Consider the following 26,498-nt stretch of genomic DNA (forward strand, 5'->3'; position numbering starts at 1 on the left):
AAAATCATTTACTGGACAATCTAGTTTATTTAAGATTACGTGAAACGTGTACGTTGCTGTTAAAACCAGAATTAAGAAGTTTGAATCAGCTAATAACCAGTTTGGACCATGTAATGAACCTCTTAGACAAGTAACATCGGCTAATTTAACTGGTCGACATTATGACACGTCATTTTGAAGAACCTAACGTCTATTTGATGAGAACATGCGATCGTAAAGAGTCATTAATGTGAGTATCTGAATGTAAATATCATTGAGCTTCCTCGTGTTTTTTTTTTTGCCTTTGCTTGTCACACTTCCACCTGAAACACACAATACAGTCGTGATAACAACGAGATATCGCCTTCGTTGACCAAGACCACCCCACCAATAAATCCCACCATTTAGTTTCTCGCCCTCGATCTCCACAGCTTTCTCTCTTAAATCCACGCCTCTATGGTGGCGTCAGTCTTACAGGGAAAGGCTCCGCCGGGTTGAAGCGGAATGTTTTAACATTCTTGCCCACCATTTGGGTCCCCCGATGACAATTGTTGTTTAAAATCCGCGTCTGCACCACTGTGATTCTAGGTGGACGTGCTTAGGTTGGCTGCGTAAGTGTCTAGAGATGACGTTATGTTGGTAGTTACTTCTCTGTTTTTGGCGAATTCATTTGCCATAACGGGTGAAAAAGTGATGTACCGAGCCCGTGTTCACTGGTCCGGCGATGATATGATGATGATGATGGTGTGGTGGCTGGTGTGGGGGGAAGGGATTGCAGATACCCCTGCCCTTTCAGATGCAGGTAGTTTACCATAGACTGACAACGTGTATGCCAAATGATGCAGGACTTTTAACGCAATTACTAAGAATAGGTTGACTTAAAAAAAAATAACTAGTGGAAAAATATAATTGTACTTTACCTTTGTGTCGATAATTGTTGACAACATGGTGGGACTGGTTAAATTTAAAGGGTAATAGTTCACAACCAAAATTTATATTCTGTATTTAACTTGACTTGGTATGCTATTGGAGGGAAATACAAAAGGAAATACAAGAGATCCATCAGAAAGAAAAAAAACTCTAACAATTGTCGATCAAGAGTAGGCTACATAGCCATGAATCTTACTGTGTGTATAGAATAGTTTTGAGTCTTTTTAGTTTGGTGTTAGAGAGAAGGGAATAGTTGTTTGTACATTTTTGTTTAATTAATTCATACTTGAATTATTTATCATATATATTATATATATATATATATATATAGATATATAATATATTATATATATATATATATATATATATATATGTATCTCACTTGGATTTTTATTTCCTATGGGGATGCACAAATGCTATGTTATGCATATTGCTTGCTTTAAAAGGTTAGTTCACCCAAAAAATAAAATTTGACTGTGTTTTACTCACCCCGAGTCATCCTAGGGTATATGACTTTCTTCTTTCGACATACAATCCAGTGTCGGATTCTTATTTATTAAAAATTGTCCATGCTATTCGTCGGCTCCCACCCCCCCTCCGAGCTCTAGCATGCAGTCAGGGGTGTTGCAGTTGAACAGTCCAACAAGTCATCAATAAAGTGCATGCATTCATAGAGTAAAACGTGCCGCACCACGGTGAATAAGGCCTTCTGTCTTGAATGCATGCAGTTTTGTAAGCAAACAAAAATATCCATAGTTTCAAAACGTAATCAACACTTTTCTCATATATTCACTGCCGTTAAGCTGTCATAAACCGGAAGCTGGATATCCGCAGCTTAAGGCACACTTAGTGCCTTTCCGCATTTTACACCTGAAATTGTACTGCGATGCGATACAATTGTACCGGGAACTGTTTTCCACGTCAGACCTGTTGCTCTCTTTGTTTTCCACCTCAGTGCTAACGTACCGGATGTGACATTAAGCAAATGTGTGGTGACATAGGGATCTGGCACTTGTTTCTCAAGTACAAAGTACGCAAATCTGTTGCGACGGGCAAGTCCGGTATTCTGCACATAGCAGCGTAACTGTGATAACATCGTGTCAGCTCGCCTTTGCTACTTTCAAATTTCCTCACTGTAGATTTACAATAAGACGAAAAGGTGAATATCAAGATACCACTGCCTCCTTTTCGTTTTCATTTTAAACATTGAAGGAGAGATTGAAGTGGATGCCGTCGCCCCTGAGCATACGGGTAAGTCCTTCCTTCTCTATAGTAGTTATTTCATTACATATAGTGTGTGATTATTAATTAAGTTTATTGAATCAGTAGTAACCACTTTTTTTGAATGCAAGAGTGGACAAGCGTAAAACATTAATGCTTTTACAGGGCTGACGTCCATTTCCTTCCCAGGTCACAGGGCCATGTCAAAGAAGGTCAGGACGACCTCCCTCTCTCATGAGACACGAGAGATTGGACAACAGACTGTGATAGTTTATGTATCTGCTTTGATATTTTAAGAAATCCTTTGTTAGAGCCTATCTTTCACTACTCTCTAGATGAGACTTGCATAGTTTTGTGTGTGTAACAAAAACATACTGATTGTAAAATGTCTAGCTAGGGCTAGGCGCAGCCTTGAAGTCTGATAAGTTCGCTGCGTAATGTTGTATTAGATCGTCTGTTACAGGGAAAAGCTCAGATAGTCCCCGGCCAAACGTTTTAACTGCCGCATGATTCCAGCGTATCAGAAATACGTCTTTGTGTCGACATGTTTCCCTCCACCCCCCCCCTGAGCGGACGTGTAACAAGAATAGTCGTCAGAAGATATGCCTTCCAGGCGCTGTGTCCCATATGTGGAAACTGCTCTAGCGTTTATCTAGCTGTGTTTGGGAACCAATCAGAATTTTGCTGACTTATTGCATTGACCTGCAATTAGTTCTCTGTCTAAGAGTAGAATTGTTGGTGATTTGAGATTGTACGGGGAGCTTCCGACGAACTCCATCGAGAGTACTGAAGCTGAATTCTGCTGATGAACCTGCAAAACCATGGGCTTCAGGTCAATTTTTCTTTAATTGAACGCATCTCTGACTCATGGTCTTCATTCATCATATCTGGTCCTCTGGGTTTTACTGTAATTCCCCCTACAACATAATAATAGCCACAGAAATCTATTTATTCAGGAAAATGTGGTATACAGCTACATTACAATGAAACAAAATATTATCTCAATTGCCTCTTTTTATTTTCATTTTAACATACTATAGATAAATTGAATAAAGACCAAAGATTACTATTAGATTTACCCAAAACAAATTTCTTTTATGTTGTAAACCACTAAAGAGAGGACATAAGAGCTCAGCAGCAAATGTCAGAAGGTACTAGCCGAGTTGAGGACTGCACGAGGCAGATACATGAGCATTGAGCTCCCGCTAATCACGTGGAGCTGATCGTCTCCAAAATCGGCGAAAACACATCTTGGTTCCTGCGGTGGAAACACACTGAGAATACTAGCCCAAAGTCCCTAGTTCCTGGGTAAGGTTCCGCGGTGGATACTAGATTATTTGCTAGTATCTGTGAGTTTTTTTTATGTTATGTAGCAAAGAAAGTAAAGTTTCCTTTTTTTAGCAAAGGAAAACCCAGTCTCCTCTTGGTTTTATGTCGAAAATCCTCTGATGTTTGACTTCTGCGTATGACAGATAATGAAAAGTGATAGAAAAGTGTTTATTACATTTAAATATATATATATATATAATATAATTTCTTACAAAAAAACACCTACATCCACTACAGAAGGCCTTTATTCACCCCCCGGAGCCATGTGTGGCAGGTGTTATTATGAATGCATGTCCTTTAGTTGAAGACTTGGGGACTGTTCAAACTGCAACACCCGCTGACTGCAAAATGAAATGAGCTTGGAAGAGCCAGGACAGTTGTAAACATTTTAAATTTTAAAATGTTTGCTTAGTAATATTGTGCAATTGTGGCATAAAAAAAAGTATATTTCAAAAGGACAATTAATATTTGTAATATGATATGTTTAACTGCACTGACACTATAAGATGAAATATAAAATTTTGGAATTGATCTGGATAATGACACGAAACTTTGCAATATCAACACTATTATTGAACTGAATTGAACAACTTTGAAATGACTTGAGTTGAATAAGTATACTATTGCTTTCTGTAAAGCTGATTTACATCTGAATTGAATTTGGTTTCATAAATGATGGACTATTGCAACTAAATGACAGTTATTAAACTGAAATGAAACACTGCACTAAATAGAGCTGAATAATGAAACACTATTGTCTTCTAATAAGCTGCATTCATAATTGATGTTGTTTCGTAATTGGTAAGTCATTCATAATTGATGAATTTTACAACATTAATACTTTCTGTTTTTGTTATGTTCCTATAATTGTGAGGATGATCGAACAATTTGTATTGGTATAAAGCACTGTTCAAAGTAAATGGTGACCGTAACCTTGAAATTAAAAGACTTAAGACCAAAAATCAAATATTATTATTTATTTTCCCAGTGTGGCACTAAATGTCTTACAATAACTGTGTTCTTGTTTTATTTATTTGAACAGCTATCAAAATGGCAACATTTATACCACACAAGGCCTCTTTCTACTCTGTCAGGAGGATATTTGTTCTGATGCACTGACAAATTCAAGAAATTCGACAGACAGAACATATCAGACAAATTACAGACATTCTGGGATTTTTTTATGTACAATTTAGGTTAAAATAAAAAGTATGTAAAATTATTCTGTTTAATCTGTAGAATATAGAAATATGTACAAACCAATAATTTCATAAATTAAATACGGAATATTAAAGAAATCCAAAGATAACAATCAATGGCTGTTAACAGTTAAGGAAAAATGCCATTTAAATGCCATATTGTTGGAGGCATTTTAAGTCCTTTGGTGCACTTTTAATCATGATTTATGTTTTTAATAGAAAGGTGCCTGTTTTATTTTTCTTAATTGTGAAACTAAATGCTACATGACCTGATGGATTTCTGTCTATTGCTCAGATTACTTTTAGGTATGTTGCTTTGAAGTCTGTTCCCACAGCATTTCTAGCATTACATTTGTAAATCCCTGAGTTCATGAGGCACTGGGTCCTTTATGACCAAATTTCCCTCCTCTGTCATGTGAATTCCAACCTGTGCTGTGAAGCGACTATTGGGTTACAAGTGGTGGTACTCCCAGGCAAAGTCCAAGAAAATGTCTGGTTTGGGTATACCAGCAGCTATACAGTTCAGAATCACAGGAGACCCCCTGTTAACTCGGTTTATGAAGGTGGAGCATGAGTAATTTGAGGAGGAAACACCACCTAACGCTCACGCTGGATATCTGACCCGATTTGTTGAGGATCCAAAGGTGTTTGTGTGCTTTGCAGGTATACGATCCTCTATCAAATTCGGATGTTTCTTTTACCCTGAAGTGTGCCGTTAGATAAATATGTTACTCTTCCAATAACTTGGGACTTGTCCAAGACCAGGCCATTTGGAAGAGTCCAGATATTGTTGCCTGAGGGCAACCATCAGCATTTTTGCATGGCATGATTTAGTGTCTATCCAAACGAAATCTTCATTGTTGAAGCCGTACTTCTAATATGAGGCTTCTGTCCCAGGTTCCTAAAGCGTAGCACTTTTCTGCTTGTCCAGCTAACATTTTTAGCCAGGCATTGATATTACAACCTTTGTCAATGACACCTGTCTGCATGATGTGTAAAGTCCCATTTCCCAGGTAGTGAAAGAACCACTGAAGTTTCATGCCTGGACTCATTGCTGTTCCATTGGGTAGAATCCACAGAAACTCTGGCTGCTGGTTTTCCGGTAGCACGACACTCCCAAAGATATGTCATCACCATCTGCTTCGAGAGAAAGAACCTCTGTTTTTGGGCACTGGAAAACTTGGCTTTTTCATCAAGTGATGCAACTTCCAGGTCAACTGCTAGACTCTTGCTTCCCCTAGGTAATCTTGGCTATGTACAGGAACCGACCTTCATCAGTCTTTCGAATGCCTCTCAACTCAAGAGTGCCATTCCTGTGGACTTGGAATCTACCTCCCAAATATGGAGTGGGTAGAGACATGCCATAAGGTGTGGGTCCAGGTGATCTGTGGTTTCAGCATACCCTCTGCTTTGCAGTCCAACAGCAAGGTCTGGTAATACACTGCTAAAATTTTATTCTCTGTTCGCCCACTGTGTCCTTTAATTTTGTGGGCCTTTAACCTCAACTAGTAGAAGGTTCACATTTTTGATGTTATCTCCGGCTGGGTTCCATGCAACACAGGCATACTTTCCTTGATCAGCTCCAAAGTCAGTTTTTTATGATCAAGAGTCCCATCATTTGAGGATTTGGTATTTGACTGAAGAAAAACTTAGGGTATTATCTTATTCCTTGGTGAGATCCAGATTATCGTAGGTGGTAGCACACCTTAGCATCACACTTCATTTGGAACTGATAGCCCGAAAGGTGCCCACATAGATACCGGCTATTTAGAAGAAATTTGGGGTAAGTTTGACACCACTTGGACGCTTACTTTCATTGCATCCTCCCCCAGGAGTGTTCTTAGCGTAGAAATGTATAATTGCCTTCATCCTTCTTTCCCCATTTGTTTGCAACAAAAAGTGTTCCATTCCCAAAGATGATATAGCACCGGTTACGGGTTCCGCTGTCATCCGACTGGAGGGCATTGTTGATCATGGTGCCATCTGGGAGGCTCCATAAAACCTCAGGGTCTGGAAGGCCAGAAGCTACACAGTCCACCAGGAAGTTGTCTCCATTAGCAACTCTTTTATGTTGTGCCCAAGTGTTTCTCTATCTTTGCTGGCCTCATGAGAACCCTCTACTTGGAACAGCTCCATATCCTCACATTTGGTCCTTTGATACATGCACAGATAATTTGCCTCCATCTTCTCAGTCAGTCCTCAGAATTCTCAGAGTGCCATTGGGGAAAAGTAGTGATGGGTCTTTGTAGACTGAAAAACAAAAGGGAGAAATTGTTTACTTTCTTTTTATGACAGCTGAACTCTTTCATAGCAATTAACTATAATGAAATAAAAAGCTCATAGAATTCTTCTTAAGCTACCTGCACACCTGCTTATTTTCTTTTCCATGACCTTTCAAATGTTACTTTGTCTGAATGTATAATAAGAGACAAGTGAGACCTTTCATAAAAAAAAGACTGTGACATGTTTTTATTCTGAATATGATACATCCCTTACGCAAAGAAAAAATATTTCCTTATACATGAATGATCAATATATTAAATGATTCAATGGTATATAAAAAATATACAGAATTATATATTGTGTTAATATATTACAATTATATTCAATAACACATAAGAAATTGCCATTTTTCATATGTTGGAAAATTATGCATGATACATTAACATATATCATAATGTATGCAATTTTATATTCAGTAAACATTTTATATTCATATTACAATAGATATCACATGTGACAAGAGATGTCACTGCGTGTTCAAATATATTAAAGATATATTGCAGTATACACACATATAGAAATTTATTATATAATATATTTATTAAATTTGATAATTATTTACATTTTATATATTTCATAGCTAGTCAACAATAGGGGGGACTCTCCATAAGTGTAATGGTTTTTATAAATGAAACTGTATTTTCTATGCCCTCAACTTAACCCTATACCTAAACCAACCTTCACACAAAACTTTCTGCTTTTTTGATTTTTAATAAAACATTGTTTAGTATGTTTTTAAAGGCTATTTTAATTATGAGGACTATGAAATGTCCTCATAAAATATGTTTATATTGTTATACCATACCCATATCATTATACAAATCCCCAAAAAACCCAAAAAAAAAAAAAAAAAAAAAAAAAAAAAAAAAAAAAAAAAAAAAAAAAACAAAAAAACACCGTCATGATCATCATCAGTTGCTTTGCTGTTATTGGCTTTTCATTAAATTACTGTTTGAACAATTATTGTTTGAACAATTTAATTTTGATTCATTTTAGTTCAAGATAATGAGTGACTAATGTTAAATGTATTTATTATCTAACTGCTTTTAAGTAGCCTGTTGTATAGATGACTAAACATCTGAAGTAGACAAATTTGCCCTTGTGTCTCGCTCAGTTACTGTATTGTCTGGATCAGCAGGGGTTGTTTGGGTTTTCCAGTCTGAGACAGACTGCTTGTTTAATCTACACCATACATTGTTTGAATTACACAAGTGATGAAGTTGGCTTGCTGTGAGTTTGAGAGTGTGTGTCAGACTACATGGTGTGAGCAGTCAGAACCAATAATTGCCCAAAAGAGAAAAATGAAACTATTAATAAAGGAAATATGACAACAAAGCAGTGATGGCTGGATTTAAATAATCCATCTGTCTGGGGTGTTTTAAAAGGGAAACAAGCTCCCACATACAACAAACAAACAAACTCTTAATTATTTTAATTGAAGAAATTGTCAAATATATAGAGCATTTATACATTTAGCTTGTCTTCAAAAGCATTAAACATGTACCTGTACTGATGTTCCAGAATGATTTTAGATGGAAATCTCCAGACTGTGCCTCTGTGGGAACCTAAAGACTCTGGACAATGCAGGAAAACTGTGGATCCATATGTTGCCATGACACTGTGTTGCTGATATAGGCCTTTCCAGGGGCCTGGAGCCTCTTGCCTAACATCCTTTTGCACCAATCTTTTAGCAAAGCCCACTTGATTGGTTGCTGAGCACTCATACCTTCCTGAATCATTAGGATTGATGTTCTTTATATAAAGTGTTCCATTAGGGAAAATAAATATCCGGCTTCCAATAAACTGTGTGGGCTTCATTTGTGAACCATCAGGGAGAACCCCCCACATGGAAACAATCTATATAAACATATATGTTTTAATATAGGTTTTGATATATAGGTTTTTAATATATGTGACATATATAAAATTGGCCGTTTTCCTATATTATATGTACATGCACATATGAGTACATATATGTGTTCATATATACGTGCATACATATACCTATATAGGTACATATATGCACATATATATGTGTGCATATATACACGTATATATGCACCTCTATGTTCATCTATATGTTCACCTATATGTTTACCTATATATTAGTAAAATTATTAAAATCCATAGCTGCTAGGCAACATAAATAAAAGCTCAAAATGTAGAAATTTACATTATTTACTTACTTAAGAACAATCAAATAGTACAAGACAAAAAAAAAAAAAAAAAAAACGACAAACCATTTTGTTATACATTTCCACTATCTTCATACAAGATATAATTGACCTTGTAAATGTTTCAGGAAAATGTGTAGACATCATTGCTTTCCATCTCCTCTCACTGAATTGCTATAGTTAAATTCCATTACATGCCAATTACATGTGATACCAATTTCACGTGTTCGCACATACTAAATTTCTTGCATAATTTTTTTTAGTTAGTTCTTAGTTATTGCCTTGATAATAGAATATATGAGCTAGCCATCATGTATGACAGTTGCCAAAGTGAAATATGAGCTAAAAAAATGACCAGATCCTGCCATGAGCTATATAGGAGACATATCTTGTATGTATAGGGCTTATATGTGGATATATAAAGAAGCAATACAGGAGACCTATATGGCCTGTATATGCACATATATGCACCTCAATTTTGCCTATATGTGGCATATTATTATATATGTGCATATATGCTGTATATATGCAGCATATATGTGCATATAAACTGCATATAGGTTTAATTTATGCGCATATATCCTCATATAGGTTCTTTCCATGTGGGCCACTTAATTAGAGGGAATGGCTCTCCTTTAGCAGTGCAATCCACATATGTGTTTCTTCCAGCATTCACAAATATAGTCTCATGTGAAACCTCAACAATTATTGGAGGTAGAGCAGCAACATGAATGTGGTATGTGAGTGTGTCAGCTCCTGCTGCATTGCTGACAATACACTTATAATCACCTTTATTAGAAAAGTTTGCTGAATGAATACTCCGTTTGAAAAAAGTGATACTCTTCAGTCAAGGGTACCAATGTCTTGCACAAACGTCCTGTCTGGAAGAATCCATGAAATCTGAGCTTCTGGTTTACCCACTGCAGTACAGTCCAAGCTGACTGGGTTTCCCAGAAACACTGAGACATCTCTGGCCCTTAAACTCATGATTTTTGGAGGCTGAGTTTGGACAACAAGTGTAACTACAATGCGGTCTGAACTAAATTTGTTTTGAGCTTTACAAAGGTTACTGGCCTCTGTCTTGCAGCTGGACATTCTTAATCACAAAAGTACCATTTGAAAGGACCTCAAATCTTTGTCCAAGTTTTGTGTTGGTCTGAATTGTTGCACCTGTAAAAGAGTTAAAAAGAAAAAAAAAGGTAAAAAGAAAAGGTAAAAACACCAATAGACTAATCAAATAATGTCCAAAAACTGTTGTATCTTTTTGTTTTTTATTTTTCTAAAACAATCAGCACAGTTGTAGTGTTTCCCATACTGTGTTTAGATATGAATTATGTATAGCTCTAACAATATGGTCTCTCAAAACCTTTTTTTAGCAGCCTAATAAACAACCAAAAAAACAGGGGAATGCACTGTAGATTGACCTCTAGGACAATACAAATTTATCTGTTAATTTAACCAAACATTATCCATTTGATGCCAAACATGGAAGTGTTGTATATGCAATTTTTCATAGCAAGTATTACTGATTGCAGCCTTTCAACCACTAATTCAAACACAAAATTACAGTTTCCTTTTATTCAGTAATTACAAATATTTATGTCATCAAATAGCTCCAGTTATTTTCATAATTAGCATATGTTGATAATTTGGCTTCATTTGCACTCCAAAAATAGAAAATTGCATGCAGGCTCTCATAGAGAAAATCTGCAACAGTCATGCTTATATTAGAAATGTGTCTGTATATTTTATGGTCATAATTTATATAATTTTTTACCAAATTAAAATTGTGCATGTTATGTGTATGATTAGTTTTCACTCCAAAACAACAACAACAACAGCAACAAACAAAAGAAATTGCATGCATCCCCTCACAAAGAGAAGCTGCAAAAACAATGCTTATATTAGAAATGTGTCAATATATTTTATGGTTATAATTTATATACATTTATACCAAATTAAAATTTTGTATTTTATGTGCATGATGAATTTGTCTAATATAGTTGGCCTAAGAAATGTGGTTCTCCCTCTGTAACTTGTCAGTTTTGGTCTTATCTTGGGCACTTCTCAAGCATGATGACAATGTTTGATAACTACCAAAGTTAGGCTCGGGAGGGTATCATCCTCCATTCAGACAGTTGCATCGATAAAAGTTTATACACTATTTATGTATTACATATTATATATACATTACAGAAAATGTAATAAAGAATCACCTAACCTGTTGAAACTTTGGTCCATGAAACATATGCTAGGATGGATGGGGGAGTCACAGGCTTGTAGATGTTTGGGACATTTGGAGCTTGGTGAGGCTGTGGGGTGGGATGATATGTCCTTGACTTAGATGTGACAAGCTTTCCCAGCTGGGCTAGTTGATATGCATCAAGCTGTGACTGTCTATATCTATTTCTGAGCCTGTTGAGAAGTAAGTGGTCGCATACACGAGAAGCTGTCGCTGACCCCGAAATATAAGCTGTGGGCTTTGTTATTTTAGCAGTGAATTTAGGCCGATTGGTGACCCCCTCACCCCTGCCTCCTGTTTGTAGGAAATGCCAAGTTTTGTCTTGGGAGTGGTGGTGCTTTGAGCTATGAACTGTGGGCCAGAAGGGAGACTGAGTGTAGGGACGGGGTGTAATTGAGATTAGTTTTTTTGGTGTATACTTTTTGATTAACCAGGGGTGGATAGGTACTTCTTCAGGATGCATTGCCCAATTGTAAACTCTCTGTCGGTCCACATTAGTTTAGGTTGGTTTCTCAGTCACATGAGCTCTTTTCAGCTCTGGAGGATTTATGTTGGTGATTTGAAGATTAGGGATGGCAGTTGCAGAAATCTGCCTTTTCTTATCCTCATTTGTCTGGCTCTCAGTTCTCAAAATGATCTGTCTGTTTTCTTGTCCATACCTGTTGATCTGTCTGGGTGTAGCAAGTGTAGCAGGAACTGCTTCATTTTCATGCAGAGATGTTGCACTTACAAGCTGAACTGACTCAATGTGTTTTGTTTTGCCTTCAAATTTATTAAGCTTCACATCTTTTCTGAATGTTGTCATAGCCACTTTGAGAAGATCCTCTGTGATTGCCATGGCTAAGCTTTCACTTAATGGGTAATGTGCAGGAGAAACTTCAGAAGTCATTGATGCGGTAACATCTTTGTTTTGGGCTGAAGTATAAGAGTTGGTTGTCATTGCTATGCTGCTTTTAGGTATCAATGTTTTGACTAGAGAGTGAGTGAATGGCACTGCTGTAAAGGGAGCTAGAGTGAAATTTGGTCTCTTTGGACGTGGTCTATGTGATGGAGGCCCACGTTACGTTGCCTATATGGGAATCTTCGTCTTTGGTTCCAGATGGAATTATTGTTTGCCCTTATTTTCACATCTATTGTGTGTCTGCCTACATGTTTTACCAGTTGAGTCTCATGTTCAGGTACTGTTGTTGAGTTTATGTGCTGTAAAGTTAAATCTGAAATGTGATAATCACTTGGCTTGTGTTTTGATTCCCCACCCTGTGTAGTTTCTTCTTGTACATGCTTATTGTGGGGTGCTGATTCCAGCTGTTTTACATTGAAATTTTGGTTGCTTGAACCTGTGTTGGTACTGCTAGCTGTAACATCTGTTTTAGTAGTATTTATGGTATCAGCTGAGAAAGGTAAGACTCTGTCACTGTTTTTCAATATTTTTGTCATTTCCCAGATGCGCCGTAACTGGTGGCATGGTTAAGGGTTTAGCATGAGCTTTTGCAAGAATATGCTCCAAGAGGCTGGGATCAAGCTCTTTGACAGAGTTATTAGGTTTTCTCACACTCTCTTTGACTTTCTTTCCTTTTGCATTTTGTTGGACTATGCTACCTTTTTTGTCGACCCTCTGAGGTGTGAGTTTAGCCGTTGGTCGTTTTGATTTCTTCTTCGTATCCTGATCCTTCACTATCCTTGCTCTCAAAGAGCAGTAATTCACCCTTGGATACCGTAACACCTCTTTGTGCTTCTTCCTTTTCACCAGTAACAACAATTAGATGAGACAACATATCAGCCCCATAGAGGTTAGCTGCTAAACAGCTATACTCCCCAGCATCCTTAAGAGAGATGCATTCTGACTGTGAGTCTGCAGGTGATAATGTCCACATTAGTGTCAGTCCTCACAAAGCAATGAGACAGTCCCAGAGTCTGCAATACTTGTGTTTTTTGACAACTAGTCTGTATTTCTCCAACCTTAATTTATGAGAATCAGTTTGATCCCACTATTGTTAAGTCTAGAAGCATCCACTTCACAGCCCTGAGCTTAGCATGCTGCAATCCAGACTGACCTCAGAGTGTTCTAATACTGTTCTAAAAACTGACTGGATTCTCCCCGGGGCTCCTCTTTGGATCATAGCCCAGGAGGAGACTACATCCTCCTCATCCCCTCTTCCAATGATTTGTTTTGATATAAAAGTAGAGAAGTTCAGCACCAGTTTTTAGTTGTTGTTTTGCGCCTGTTCAGCTGAAGTGTTACCCTTGGTTGTAAAAGCCAGGCTGGTTCAGCCATTAAATGTCCTTTGAGCTCTGTATAATATGGTGATTCCTCGTGTGTTGCTTGAGAGTACTGAAAAGTCACCTTTGAAGAATTCCCAAGTCTGGTTCCCCGTTCCAAAATTGCTGGGCTCTCATAGTAGTAGGCAATCAACCTCCACAGGTTCTGAAGAGCATCTCTATCAATCTCACACTCCAGAAATGTCTGTAGAGTCACATTTACAGCAATTTCATCAGTTCTGCTCACTGGCTCCCACACCATGGAGGTGTCTTCAACAGGACGTGTTACATTACAAGCCACGTGTGCCCGATTCCCATGACTGTCAGAGAGAATGAAGGTCAGGTGGCCAAGAGGACGCTCAAGGCCCTTGACATAGAGAGCATCTGGCTCCTGATCTTCCTTCATGCTACTCTCCCCAATTTTAAGTGGGGATTGAAGGGAGGGTTGGTCACAGGTGAGCTGGCTGGCTGAAAGCTGCAAGATCTGGCTGCTGTTCAAAGGCCTTGGTGAGGCACATGCAGCACAGTTGCCAGCATCTCCAGAGTTAAGGTCCTTTTTGCACTTAATAACTCCTAGAAAGAGAGGGATAGAGAATGTAAATAATAAAAAAAAAAATCTTTGTTTTCCTTTCAGCTACAGTATTTGCAGTCAGTAGTGTCAGTTGGACTCATTCAACCTTAAATTTAATGTAACAATACAATGCATCTAGGACAGTGATGATAAATGTAACAATTCTGAATAAATGATGTATGAACACTATATGTGATGTTCTATATATTTGTGTGCAATGGGATTTTATTCAGTTCCACTACACACAATTCTAAATGAGTGGCGCAAAGGTTGGAAAATACAATCAAAGAAGTTTCACCTTCATGATTTTTGTCCCACTCCAAGAGCCAGCGTAAGTGGCAGTCACAAGCCCAGGGGTTTCCATGCAGAGAGAGGACTTCTAGCCTGTCTAAGCTCTGCAGAGTTCCTGGCAGTAGGTATTCTAGTTGGTTGTCTGCCAGGTGCAGATGTCACAATCCTGAACTCCAAAATGTGCCCAGGACTGAGACCGTAATAAATGTGTGAGAGTGGAGATCCTGCAGCTTGTTCCCCTCCAGTTGCAATAGCATTAATGATGTGAGTCCATTAAATGAAAAAGGCTCAATGAAGTCAATAAAGTTGTGTGGTCTAAATGTAGCCGTACAAGGCTGGTCAAGCCCTCGAACAAGCTAAGGTGAACTCTTTTGAGTTTGTTGTAGCTCAACTTGAGTATCTGTGCCAATAAAAGAACATCAGTTATATGCCAATGCAATTACAAAGTCATGCATCTCAACTATTTTATAACTTTATAGAGAACTAGAGACACAAAGATGCTACAGTACAGTAGATGAGTACTCAAATCAATATTTATACCTGGAGGGAACGGAGGTGGTAAAAGGATCCGGAAGAGAGAGAGGAGATATCATCTCCATGGAGCATGAGCATTTCCAGTTGCCGCAGGTTTGCAAAATCTGAAGACCCAACTGTGCCAATGCTGTTATAGTGGGAAAAAAAAAAAAAAAACCTTAGCTTAAATCACATCACATCAGTTACCCTTTAATTTTGTAAGATGCAGAGTAATCAGCACCAGTTTTGAATATCATTTAATTAATTTAACTAGGTAAACATGCATTTTCAATGGAGCTAAAAAGTACAAAATTGAATGCTATGACTTTTACCTAACTGGTGTTTTGGTGACTTTATGGTGCTGTATATGGCTCTAGTTCCAACATTAACCAAAGGTGTAGCTAGGCACATTAAAGGTATAGTAAAAAAAAAAAAAAAAAACAAATAAAAAATTTTTTCTTTCTTCTGTAGAACACAACAGAAGATATTTAAAAAAATGTTGGTTCCAAACAGTTCTGGTTACCATTGACTTCCATTGTATGGGCAACAAAAAACACAGAAGAAAGCAATACAGGTTTGGTTCACAATACTTTTTTCTTTATTTTGAGTCTTACATCTACTAAAGCCAAAAACATAGCAGCCTACCCTAGGTTGAGTTTCTCTGTGTCCTGGGGTAGGTTTCGTGGGACAGAGGGTAGGTGACGGAAGGTACAGTGCACCTCTTTAGGGCTGGGGCAAATGCAGGACATCGGACACGCATAGAGGCATGAGGGCAGGATGAACAGCAGGCAAGATGCCAACATTAAAAGAGGAGATACACCCTCTGGAGCCATATCCCTCTCATGCCATTATCTGATATAGGAAGAGTGTGGCAGCAAAACAGAGTTTTACACCACATACAATGTAAATAGTATGTTAATACAGATCAAGCAACAACATTCATTCAGCAATTTTACTGGCAGAGGCTAAAAATAACTTACAGTTAAAAGCAAGCAAATCACTAGACATTTGAATTGATGTTGAATGTCTCATATAATTTTTTTTTTTAGATGTCATGTAAAGTGATGACTCATCAACTTCTGAAAGTTGTGCACAAACCTGCCTCACACACTTAACATATTGAATCATATGTATTGTTAGTTTGAAATGAGTTTTTTTTTAATCACTGATGTCTATTTAAGAGAAAATTTGTAATTCAATAAACATATTATGTATCAATTTAGTTTATCTTACGTAATCCACATAATAAAAATACACAAGTACACACTGTTTCACCAAATAATTTAATATGTATTACCATTAACCTGTAAATTGTGATGTAATTTGACTAAGGGTGCTTCTCAGCTTTTATGTGCATCAGGTTTTTCAATGAAAAACACTTACACAATGGATACACCTGTGTATCCTCGCCTATAGCTCCTCTGGAAGCCTCCTCACTCCTCGATCCTCGCAATGCAATTAGAGAATTGAGATGTCCTTCAAGAAGCCTGAGCTCGAACGGTTTCTGGGTCATAGGAGGAGGACAGAGGAATGAGGAAATGAGGAGGGATATTGAGAAGTAACCTAAATATCCTTACTGCACATATTTATGAATATTTAGTGTTTTTTTCTTCATACAACAACTTTATTGTCATGCTATTTTTAAGTGTAGTACCAGTCCTCCCCCACAGAGCTGATGGAGCCCACATAAAATAAATCATTGCTCAAGTGTTTGTCTCAGGAAGATCATTGCATAGGTTTCCTACCACAAACTGGCAACTTATCCAAAGATCAATTACACAAACTACATTTAAGAGGAAGAAGACAATTGCTGCACTTCCTAAATACAAGAATATTTAGATTTCAAGGCACAGAAAGATAGTGAGGCCCCTGGTTTTACATTTTTATTACTTTTCTCTTTTCTGCCAGCTTAGGTTGCTCATATCTGTTGCTTAGTGCAGGGCAGTGAAAAAGGTGAAACATCAGGCATGATTTATTCATCTGACAGAAGCCCGATAATGACTCATGATGACCATTTTGGACAATTTTATTTCCACTGCATTCCTGTCTCTTTTAAGCTGTTTGCAACATGGGCCTGTAAATGAACCAAGCAATTTACATCCAGTAATTTATGGCTTGGTATTTGAATGCATTATGATTGACTTAACTGTTTCACAGAAAATTACTTGCACTCCAGCTCTAAACTCATTACATTAACATTAATAAATTACATTAATATTTTACATTAATATTTCTCTTTCCTGTAGAAAGATTCTAGTGGTAGCTTATGCAATAAAGCAAAACTACAAGTTTCCCATAATTGCAAAGGAAAGAGTCACAAGTAATATAATTTTTTTTTATACAGATTAGTTCTGTGTTGACTTTTGAGGGCATAATTTATGTTAAAATTAATTCAAATTGATCTTTGGTGGCTTGAATTACTGTAGAATACTGCCTGATTGCCCTGGACCTCAGACAGATTTACTTCACTTTTAAAATATTAACTGAACTCATGCATAATTCTATCAAAGATATTTTGCGATCATCAAACCTCAACACTTCTTTTGAAGTTAACTTCTGCTCAGGCTTCAGTTCTGTTTAATATGCCAGGTCATATGTCAAAATTATGTGAATTTATTTGAATAGGATGAAATTCAGATAAACTCAGATTCTAATGAAACCACAAGTTCTCCCTAATGTCCAAGGGGAACTACAGTGAACTACTTTTCAATATGCACTGGAATATTTATGACCAAGAAAGTTATGAAGAAAAAAAATGGCATGCTATTTCTGATAATTAGATGCTGAGACAGATCTCAACTTGAGTATCTTGTAACAAATATCACATCTTACCTCAAAGTTTCTGTTGAGAAAATGTTACAGGTGACGACAAAATGTGTAATTGTTTGCAGAATGACTCACAAAAGTTCCCGTAGTCCCGTGGTTGAAGTGGTTTTCCTTCATGATGTTTCTCTTATTTCTTGTGCCTGCCCTTTGCTCTCTTAACACTGCTCTTCTCTTTCTCACCGTTTGTTTTCTCATTTTTTAAACTCCTTAATGAGTGCATGCATATGCACGTATATATCCACCTCAGTGTGTCTCCCTCACATCCCTATTCTGTTTCAGACATTAACATTCCTTTATCTTTTTCCCATCTGCTCTGTCTACAGCTGTTTGTTCCATGATCTTTTAAAAGACCACAATAGCTTATTTTCTAAAGCATAATTAATGCATGAGAGACTAATTGCCAGTGACAAAAGTATTGTTTACAAAAACAAATCAAATGAATTAGTCATAAAATTATTTAATTGGAAAAAGTAACACAAAGATTCATTGTCAAAAAAGCACAATGTGATTGTGCTTATTTGGCAACCTTGGGAGGATATGCTACTCTGTTAAAGGAATGAAACCTTCTAGGTTCAAAATCAGCAATATTTTTTGTATCCGCAAACTGAAGGACAAATGTAAACCTTTTTTTTTTTTTTTTTCTTTGGTTGTCAGCAGCATCTGTGACATGCTGTCATTTGGCACAGAAAGTCATTTTGACTTGTCCCTCAGTAATGCATTTACAAAGGAAGCCTAGCTCATATTTTATCAAAGTGCTTATTTTAATTCTTCTGTACAAAAAGTGTATTAATAAATGTTAAAAATATTTATTTATTTATTTATTTTTATATTTTTTTTTTTTTAGCCTGACTACTGATTTAGGTGCATGGACTATTGGTACCTAAATGGAATGGAGTTTTTCTTTTTCTTTTCTGGTATTCTGTGTATCATTATTTTGTCGTAAGACTTCCACTAAGAAAAAAATAGTCCTCTACATCATGCAAAACAATCTGACAGCAGCTATTTAACCTTATTTATAAACAAAAATAAAGAATGAAATCCAGCAATTATTCAAACTAAGGGCACAGGAGAAAATGTTAACACATTAAACTTTACAAACGTTACCAAAAGTAATACAGGACAATGAACCGAACCCAACAGAGGATTAAAATCCACACAGGATAACAAGAAACTGAACAAGACACAAGTGATCATAATCGTTAACTATTGGAACAATCTAGACATAAGGGAAAAAGAAGAAACAGGAACTAAAAAAAATAAAATAAAAAAGTAATAATTAAAAGTACTTGGAAAAGGAAACGTTGCATGGAAAAGTTACATTTCCAGACAGCTGTTCAATAATTAGCCAATATTATTACTGTTTTCTTGTCACGTTGGAGTCTTGTGGCTTTATTTCAGAAACAGTATGTTTTATAATGTTTAAGCAAGTACAATGCATTTCCCAGGGTTTTTACAAACTCAGGGGACAAATCAGATTTGTTTTGTAGTCACAGCTTGTTTTGAACCTGCAAAATTTCTGGTCAAGCCATACCACTAAATCATCACACAGAATGAGAGGTAGCACTTATCTCATGGCTCCTATTCAACAAATCGAACTGCTAGACCAAGCATACCTTAACTGAAAGCCCATATCTCCTCATAAAACAGAAAAGATCAGGTATTTACATTGTCTTCTCAGATAACACAGAGCCACTAATTTATCTTATTTTGGATCTGAAAATCAATAGTTTTTTTCTATCTATTGATCTATATCTATATTTATCTATACCTCGATTGATGATATCTCTTCTCTATCTCTCAAACTGACACCATACTAATACGCAACAAAAACACTACAAAAACCTGTGCTAGCAGTGCACAAACAATACATTGTTGCTGTCTTGTCTGTGTGTGCCCATCCATAAGGCTGCATTCTTCCCTTTCTCACACCCTGTGAGGCCCATATGGATCTATCATCTTGCTTTCTTTTCACGATCCCTCCCCCCTCTCTGCTGTCCTCTAACAGCGGGAGGAAATGCATACTTTTCATCATTCCAACCTTGTCTCTAAGCCACAGCTGGCAAATTAATTTAGGTGCCTTCTATGCTGCAGCTTAGAGTCACATTTAAACACAGAGCATGGAGCCAAAACAATCCAAACTTTGAGAAACCTTTACCACAGAGACAGGACACACAAAGCATTTGAACACACTACCTCCTAAATAGTTAGGCTAATGAGATGCTCAAAATCACAATTGGGCCTCCTTTTCCCAAACAGGAAAAGAAACAACATTTAATACATACTGCAGCATAGAATAACAAATCATATCATATAATAAAAGTCGGTCTTTTGCCTAGTGAGTTATGCTTCAAATTGCTTTGCTTAATACTCAAATTGAAATAGCATTGCTTAATACTGTAAATTACATTTTGTTACTGCACACTAAATGGGTTTGTTTTGGCACTTAAATATTGTTAAACACACCAAAGAAATGTTTATTATCATGTTTAGAAGGACAAACAGGTGAACACGAGCACTGAATAAAGCAAATGGTCCGTGAGCACTCTTACCTTAAAAAAAAAAAAAATGCTTCTGTTACATTTCCTATGACATTCTTCTCAGCACTGGCAAATAGCTTTAAGCCTCAATATGAATACTACTAAAATACTTCAAGAATAATCACAGCTGTGCCAAGTGGGGCCCACTAAAGTCATCTATGGCATATTCTACTTACTGGGTCTTGGACAGGGGCCCCATACATGAAACAAAGTAAATTTAATGAAGGCCCTGAGATTAATTTTCCAAGTTTGTTTCAATCACAAGTTTCAGTTAACTCTAGAAGTATTTGTGTAATGAAAAAGTATTTTGGAAGAAGGTTACATAAAACAATGCAATAGTAAATGTGTTTTATTTTTTATTTTAATAAGAACAGCTTGAAGCGCCCTGTTGGTGGCTGGAGAAGGGGCTTTGCATAATATCTCATTATACAACTCATTATACGCCAGAACAGAGGCAAAGAGCACTGAGAAATTCAATCACAGCTTAGTCAACCGCCTGAAAACATACTAGTTTGAGCGCAAATGTGTGATTGGTGGTACAAAGTTCATCAGCTGGAAATGTGGTTTTATAAGTAAGCATTATTGTATTTTTCTGTATGGTTTTGATTTTCAGTGACAAAAGGTTTCAGAAACATTTTTCTCTTTATTTAGAGAAATTACTAGTCTCAGTCTTTTTGCTCAACTAATGTTTGTCTAATGAGAAAAAGTTGAGTGACAAAAAGGCCCTTGAATATGCACTGGATTTGAAAAGCACTTAATTCTTAGTGTTAAACATTGCAGTGTAATTCATTCAGAAATATTATGCTATAGACATGAAGGATAGCTGAAATATGGCCAATGAGAGTAGGGTCTTGACATTATTCACTCATACAGACAGATTTTTGAGCCACTTTTGTTGTACGAACAGGACAATTTCAGAGAAACAACTGGTAGTAAACATGGAAGTTAATCTAAGACAATGAATGTTTGAAAGAAGTGTTCCTATATGGTTTTGGGCCAGCAACATAACAATCCCCTAACAACCACCCAAACACCCTAGAATAGTCTTGGTGGGTTTTGTAGGAGCTAGCACTTCCTGAAAAGTAGTTAAATTTGTAATCATAAGGTTTATATACTGATTGTTTTTTAGTATAACCAGTAAGTAAATATACAGCAGTTAGTTCAACAGCATTTTTTACATTAGTAACATTGCACTTGTCTGTGTTTGTGCAGTCCAAATAGGCTGTCAGTCTGTGTATCACTGGTGGGGATTTTTAAGTGACGTTTCAGCATGTTACATCATTACAACAGCAGGGAGTTATAAGAGATTGTTTTTATGAATAAATTAAAATAATTATTTTTTTGAGTGAGTGATTGAGTCATTCACTTAACTGATTCATTCATTCATTCAATCATTCATTCATTCGTTCGTTCGTTCGTTCGTAAAAACAACAACAACAACAACAACAACAACAACAAAAAAAAAACACTCATTTATGAATGAAATTGTTTGACTGCATTTGCATATCCACAGTTCCCTACTATGAAAAACTGTTTCTGAAATAGAAGTTTGTCTAAACTCACAGTATTCATAAAATGGTATTAGGCAAAAACATACCCAGATGATCAACTACTTCAGCTGAGATTCTGAAGTATACTTTACTATCCCATGAGACATGAGAGAGGATTTGTGAATGGCAGAGATGCCACTTATGATGATAGGTCAATGACATGTAATACTGTCTGAACTGCATACTATTCATACTATTTAGAACCTACATTTTATTGGTCACAATAGTAACCAAAAGTAGTACCTACTGAGAATATGCAATTTTGGACAAATTTACTGACTTTAGAAATGAGTCTGAATCATTAATTTAACTTATTCTTTCATTGTATAACCAATATTGCTAGTAATAATTGTGTTATGTACATATATCAGCATGATTATGATTACCCTTGAGAGACAGCATATCATTGATCATTATATAGGTTTATTAGTATGGGTTAGCAGATATTACCATACTAGTGTCTGTAGCTAATACGGGACACTGAGAGGTTAGCAGGAAGATATCTTCGAGATTTCAGTATGTTATTACTGATGTAGGTGGACAGCGTGGGCAGCAGGCATTGAGCCAAGTAGCCTCTAGCAAACACAGAACTCAGATTTCTCCAGCCTTCTCTGCTCATTAACCGGGCTGAACATGATACCAATGAGTGCTGAACTAGCATGGTATCCTGTGCCTGAAACCCTAACAGATATGGCTCAACTGATCACAGATATATACTATTTCCCAGAGGAAGCTGAGTGTATTTGTGCTGAAGGCTTTCTAATGTGTTGATAAAGTTCACTGTGTGTAATCATGAGTCTTTGCCTCATCTCTTTGGCTCTCTCATGTGTGCTGTTATTAATACTGCAGCTGCGTTTGTGTTCTAGAACCAATCAGTTATATGTAGCCTCTGTTCTTTAAAACTCTTTGAGTCAGAAATTTTACTTGATTTAATACAATGATTGTTGTTTAGAGAAGTGGCTGGATGGACACATAGCAAATAACAGATGAGTCTTAGATTTGGAGATTACTATATGTTAAAAGCTTATTGGTCCTTACCATTTGCAGCATTTCTCACCGGAGCAAAACCACTGTAATTTTACAAATACAACCGTTGTTGTGTCACAAAATGTAGCTATAAGAGAAGTTTTACATTTCAATGCGCTGTTTATTTATAAAGAAAGTGCCTATTTGAAAATTTGTTTCAATGTTTTCATATATGTGAGCTCCAGGGTGTCAGTGGGTATTCAGAGATACTGTCTGTGTGTTAGTGACGGTGATCTTGTCTTTATGAATGAATCAGTAGCAATGACTTTTATATTGAAAAGGACTGCAACAAGGACATTGTTTTTACTTTCAGCACCACCGTGTAAAACACAACTAACAAATGCATTGACCAGCGGACTCTCCTCAGTGGACATTAAAACTATGTTTTATTATGATTGTGAGATTGAGCCAAAGAATGAATGCTGTATCAGATGCAGATAATAACACTCACTCAGTCTCATAATACGTTATACTACATAATACTAGCTTTTAACAGATGAAACTCAGTGTTTGTTATTAGTTCTAAAGTTAAATTTTTGAATAAGTAGTGGAGTCTTGGGCTCACCTACTACACTGTCAGCTTGAGATTTCAATCCGTGATGGAAGGAAGTAGTTTCACCCACAAGAGTTTTTTTTTCTTTTTTAATGCCCCATTGCTGTTGATTTTTGTTATTGGTATAATCCCACTGTTTTATATGCAATTTTTTGTTATTAAAATGTCTGTATCTATTAAAGGTTCCTGAAGACACAAGAGACCTGGGGCCAATTGCACAAACATAGTCACTATGTTAAGACTGTGTGAACTAGTTTGACCAACTAGCAGTTAGCCAAGGGGTAACCAGTCTTTCTATTCAATTCAAATTAGAGCAGTGAACCTTTTTGTAACTGATTTTAAAAAAGTTATGACCAGTCAAGTAGGAAAAAAATAAATAAATAATAAAAATACATGACTAACCTTTTAAGACCAGTCTAAGCTGTTTATGAAACTGGCCCCAGGGCTGTATTTCCAAAAGCATTGTATGCCTAAGTTTATTGTAGAACCATTGTCACCAATGGAGCTATGATCAATGCTTTTGGGAAAGCACAGCCCAGGTTGTTGGGGGCTAGCCGAGAACATACAAATACTGGCCCTGTTTTAAACAAAAGTGAGGAGACCCTTGGCAGAGTGCAATTATTTCTTGTTTGTTAGGCTGCAAGTTAAGTTAATGTTTAGTGGCTCTCCCTTGATAAACAGTATTTAATCACAAACTACTAAAAACTTGAAATTGTGACCAGATGTGTGATTTTCTCAGAGCCATGACCTTTCCCAGGTAGCTCACGTAAGTCAGCAAGATGTCTGTTAAAGATAGCTGTGCAACTTCTGATCATCTTTCAGACGTCAGTTTTACATACAATCTAAATCATAAACATCTTAAAGACATTTTCTAAATGTCTATTTGACATCTGATAGGTAATATCCTATAGATGTATTGCAGATGAGAAAACAAAAAAATACGTCTTGCAGATATAAATGCACACATCAAATAGACATCTCTGTGATGTACGTGTCTTATTAGGGTTATTACTGCAATCACTTGAATCGTTTTCATATCTGCTGGCTATTTTAGTTATCAACAACAGGAATAATACAGCTTGTGACTTCCTGTAATAAGGGCAGCTAATTATTTAATCTCTGTCCCAAATTACCCGAATGGATTCAATAAAGCAATCCTCAGCTTTTAATATTTCTTTATTTACTTTTTCACTTTGTAATTATATTTAGGTCTCCTGAAAGTGTGAAGACTTGCATCTTGATTTGATTCTGATTCGAAAAACCTTAGTCCTCACCAAGAGGGTACTAAAAAGACCTCCAGGATCTGTTTGCTTGAGACACCTTTGATTTCAGTCTGATGTCTCACTTATCACCAGTAGCAGAGAATCAAGAGTTTAATCAAAGAATTAGACCGGAGATTGCTGGACAACATTATTGGAAGAGACAGACTCTGGGGTTGATGGCTTAGCTGTGGGCAATAAGCACTGCAATAAGCACTAGCTTCTCACTGAGGACCATCCATTACACTCCTACCAGACACTCATTAATTTCCATAGAAGTGATGCATCATCAATTCTGTCTTCTCTCAAGTGCGTGGCAAGTTCATTTACAACCTGTAGAAGTGTGGAAGGGGAAACTTCTCCAAGGGGTTGATGGAAACAGCAAGTGGTATTTATAGCTATCCAAACAAAGGGAAGAGGGATTAATGGCAATGTTGTGAGCAATTCTGTGCGATAAAGAAGATGGAAGAACATCCTAAGGGGAGTCCAAATTGCTTGAATGCTCTGGTTAATATTTGTTTGCAGAAAACACATGAAGACTTGAGAATGGATGCTTCCGTGTTTTACTGGGCTTCATTTCTCTCAGTCTTTTACCCCCTTCTTACAGATTTATTTTGTTTTCAATAAATCCCAAGTGACTTTCTTTTCAGCGGCTTATATTATTGATCTGCATCAGCAAGTTTGAGGTTTATCATCATGTATTATAATGCAGTCATTACACGGGAAGAAGCTTAAAGGTGATGTGCCAGCTTTTGATGTTCAATCTCAGTATCTCAGTATTAATACGTAAAGCAATATTTCCCAAAGTCAGGGCCACAGAGGTATTTTGGAGGGCTGTGGCCTAGGCTAAATAACTGAATTCAAATATTAAAATAAAAAAAAAAAATTACACAGGTACTGCAGGAAGTGGAAATCTTGACTGAATGTAACAATGTACCTGGAGACGGTTGAAAATCGATACAAATATGTGACAATCCAAGTCGGTTGAGGATACAGTTGAGGATAGGAGTTTGAATGTATCTCTGAGGGGAACTGACTGTCTTTAGAAAAGTTTATATGGTAATTTCATGTTCATCTTTCCTCTGTATAACCAGGGCCGGCCCTGGCATTTTGGGGGCCCTGTGCAGATTTTCAAAAGAGGGCCCCCCATGACCACTCCCCATCGTACTCATCTTACACTGACACCTTATGTAAAGCAATGTTATGTGTAGTATCATTGAGGTACTACTGAAAATGGGAAATGTTGCCTTGTCAACTAGTTAAAATAAAACATAACAGTAAAAACACGAATGTATGTGTAAGCAAAGGTTTTAATAAATATATGGCATATTTTAATATTTGGTGTTATTCGACCAAGTCTTCAGTCTTCAGATTTAAATATCTTTTAAAATATTTGGTGTAATTTGAAGGAAGCAGTGGCAATGCAAAAAAACAAAAGATTATCAGTGATCTGGAATATATTTCAAGCGAGGAAATGGGCCAAGATTGCAGAAAGGTGACAGAAGCTTCTAAGCACTTACAGGCATTATTTATTGAAGTTTATAAAGAATAAAATATTTTGCACAAAATTTGACTTTTGGGGCTGAATAAATTTGTACATGAATGTTTAGAGCCAATAAGATTTAATTTTTCTATTTTTCATCAACTTTTTGTTCATAGAATCAGTCAAATGTATATTAATAAACTATTCGATAATAGTACTGTATACTGATGCCTTTGTTGAATTGTTTTCATAAAATTTTGTTGTTTGTTCTTG

At 36.6% G+C, this 26,498-nt stretch overlaps 1 protein-coding gene and 2 pseudogenes across 1 annotated transcript in view; all 3 read right to left on the minus strand.

The window, feature by feature from the left end:
* Positions 1-8,093: 8,093 nt before the first annotated feature.
* On the minus strand, positions 8,094-12,195 carry LOC122147372 (annotated as a pseudogene).
* On the minus strand, positions 11,247-13,247 carry LOC122147582 (annotated as a pseudogene).
* Positions 13,248-13,535: 288 nt separating this feature from the next.
* LOC122147373 (immunoglobulin superfamily member 10-like) overlaps positions 13,536-26,498 on the minus strand; it is a 96,232-nt gene continuing 83,269 nt past the window's right edge. The window contains exon 2 of the mRNA XM_042769655.1: positions 13,536-14,189. Within this exon, the coding sequence (XP_042625589.1) occupies positions 13,549-14,189 (641 nt within the window). The 3' untranslated portion in view covers positions 13,536-13,548. The remainder of the gene's footprint in view (positions 14,190-26,498) is intronic.

This window comes from Cyprinus carpio, chromosome A14, assembly GCF_018340385.1.
Source record: "Cyprinus carpio isolate SPL01 chromosome A14, ASM1834038v1, whole genome shotgun sequence".
Taxonomy (NCBI): Eukaryota; Metazoa; Chordata; class Actinopteri; order Cypriniformes; family Cyprinidae; genus Cyprinus; species Cyprinus carpio.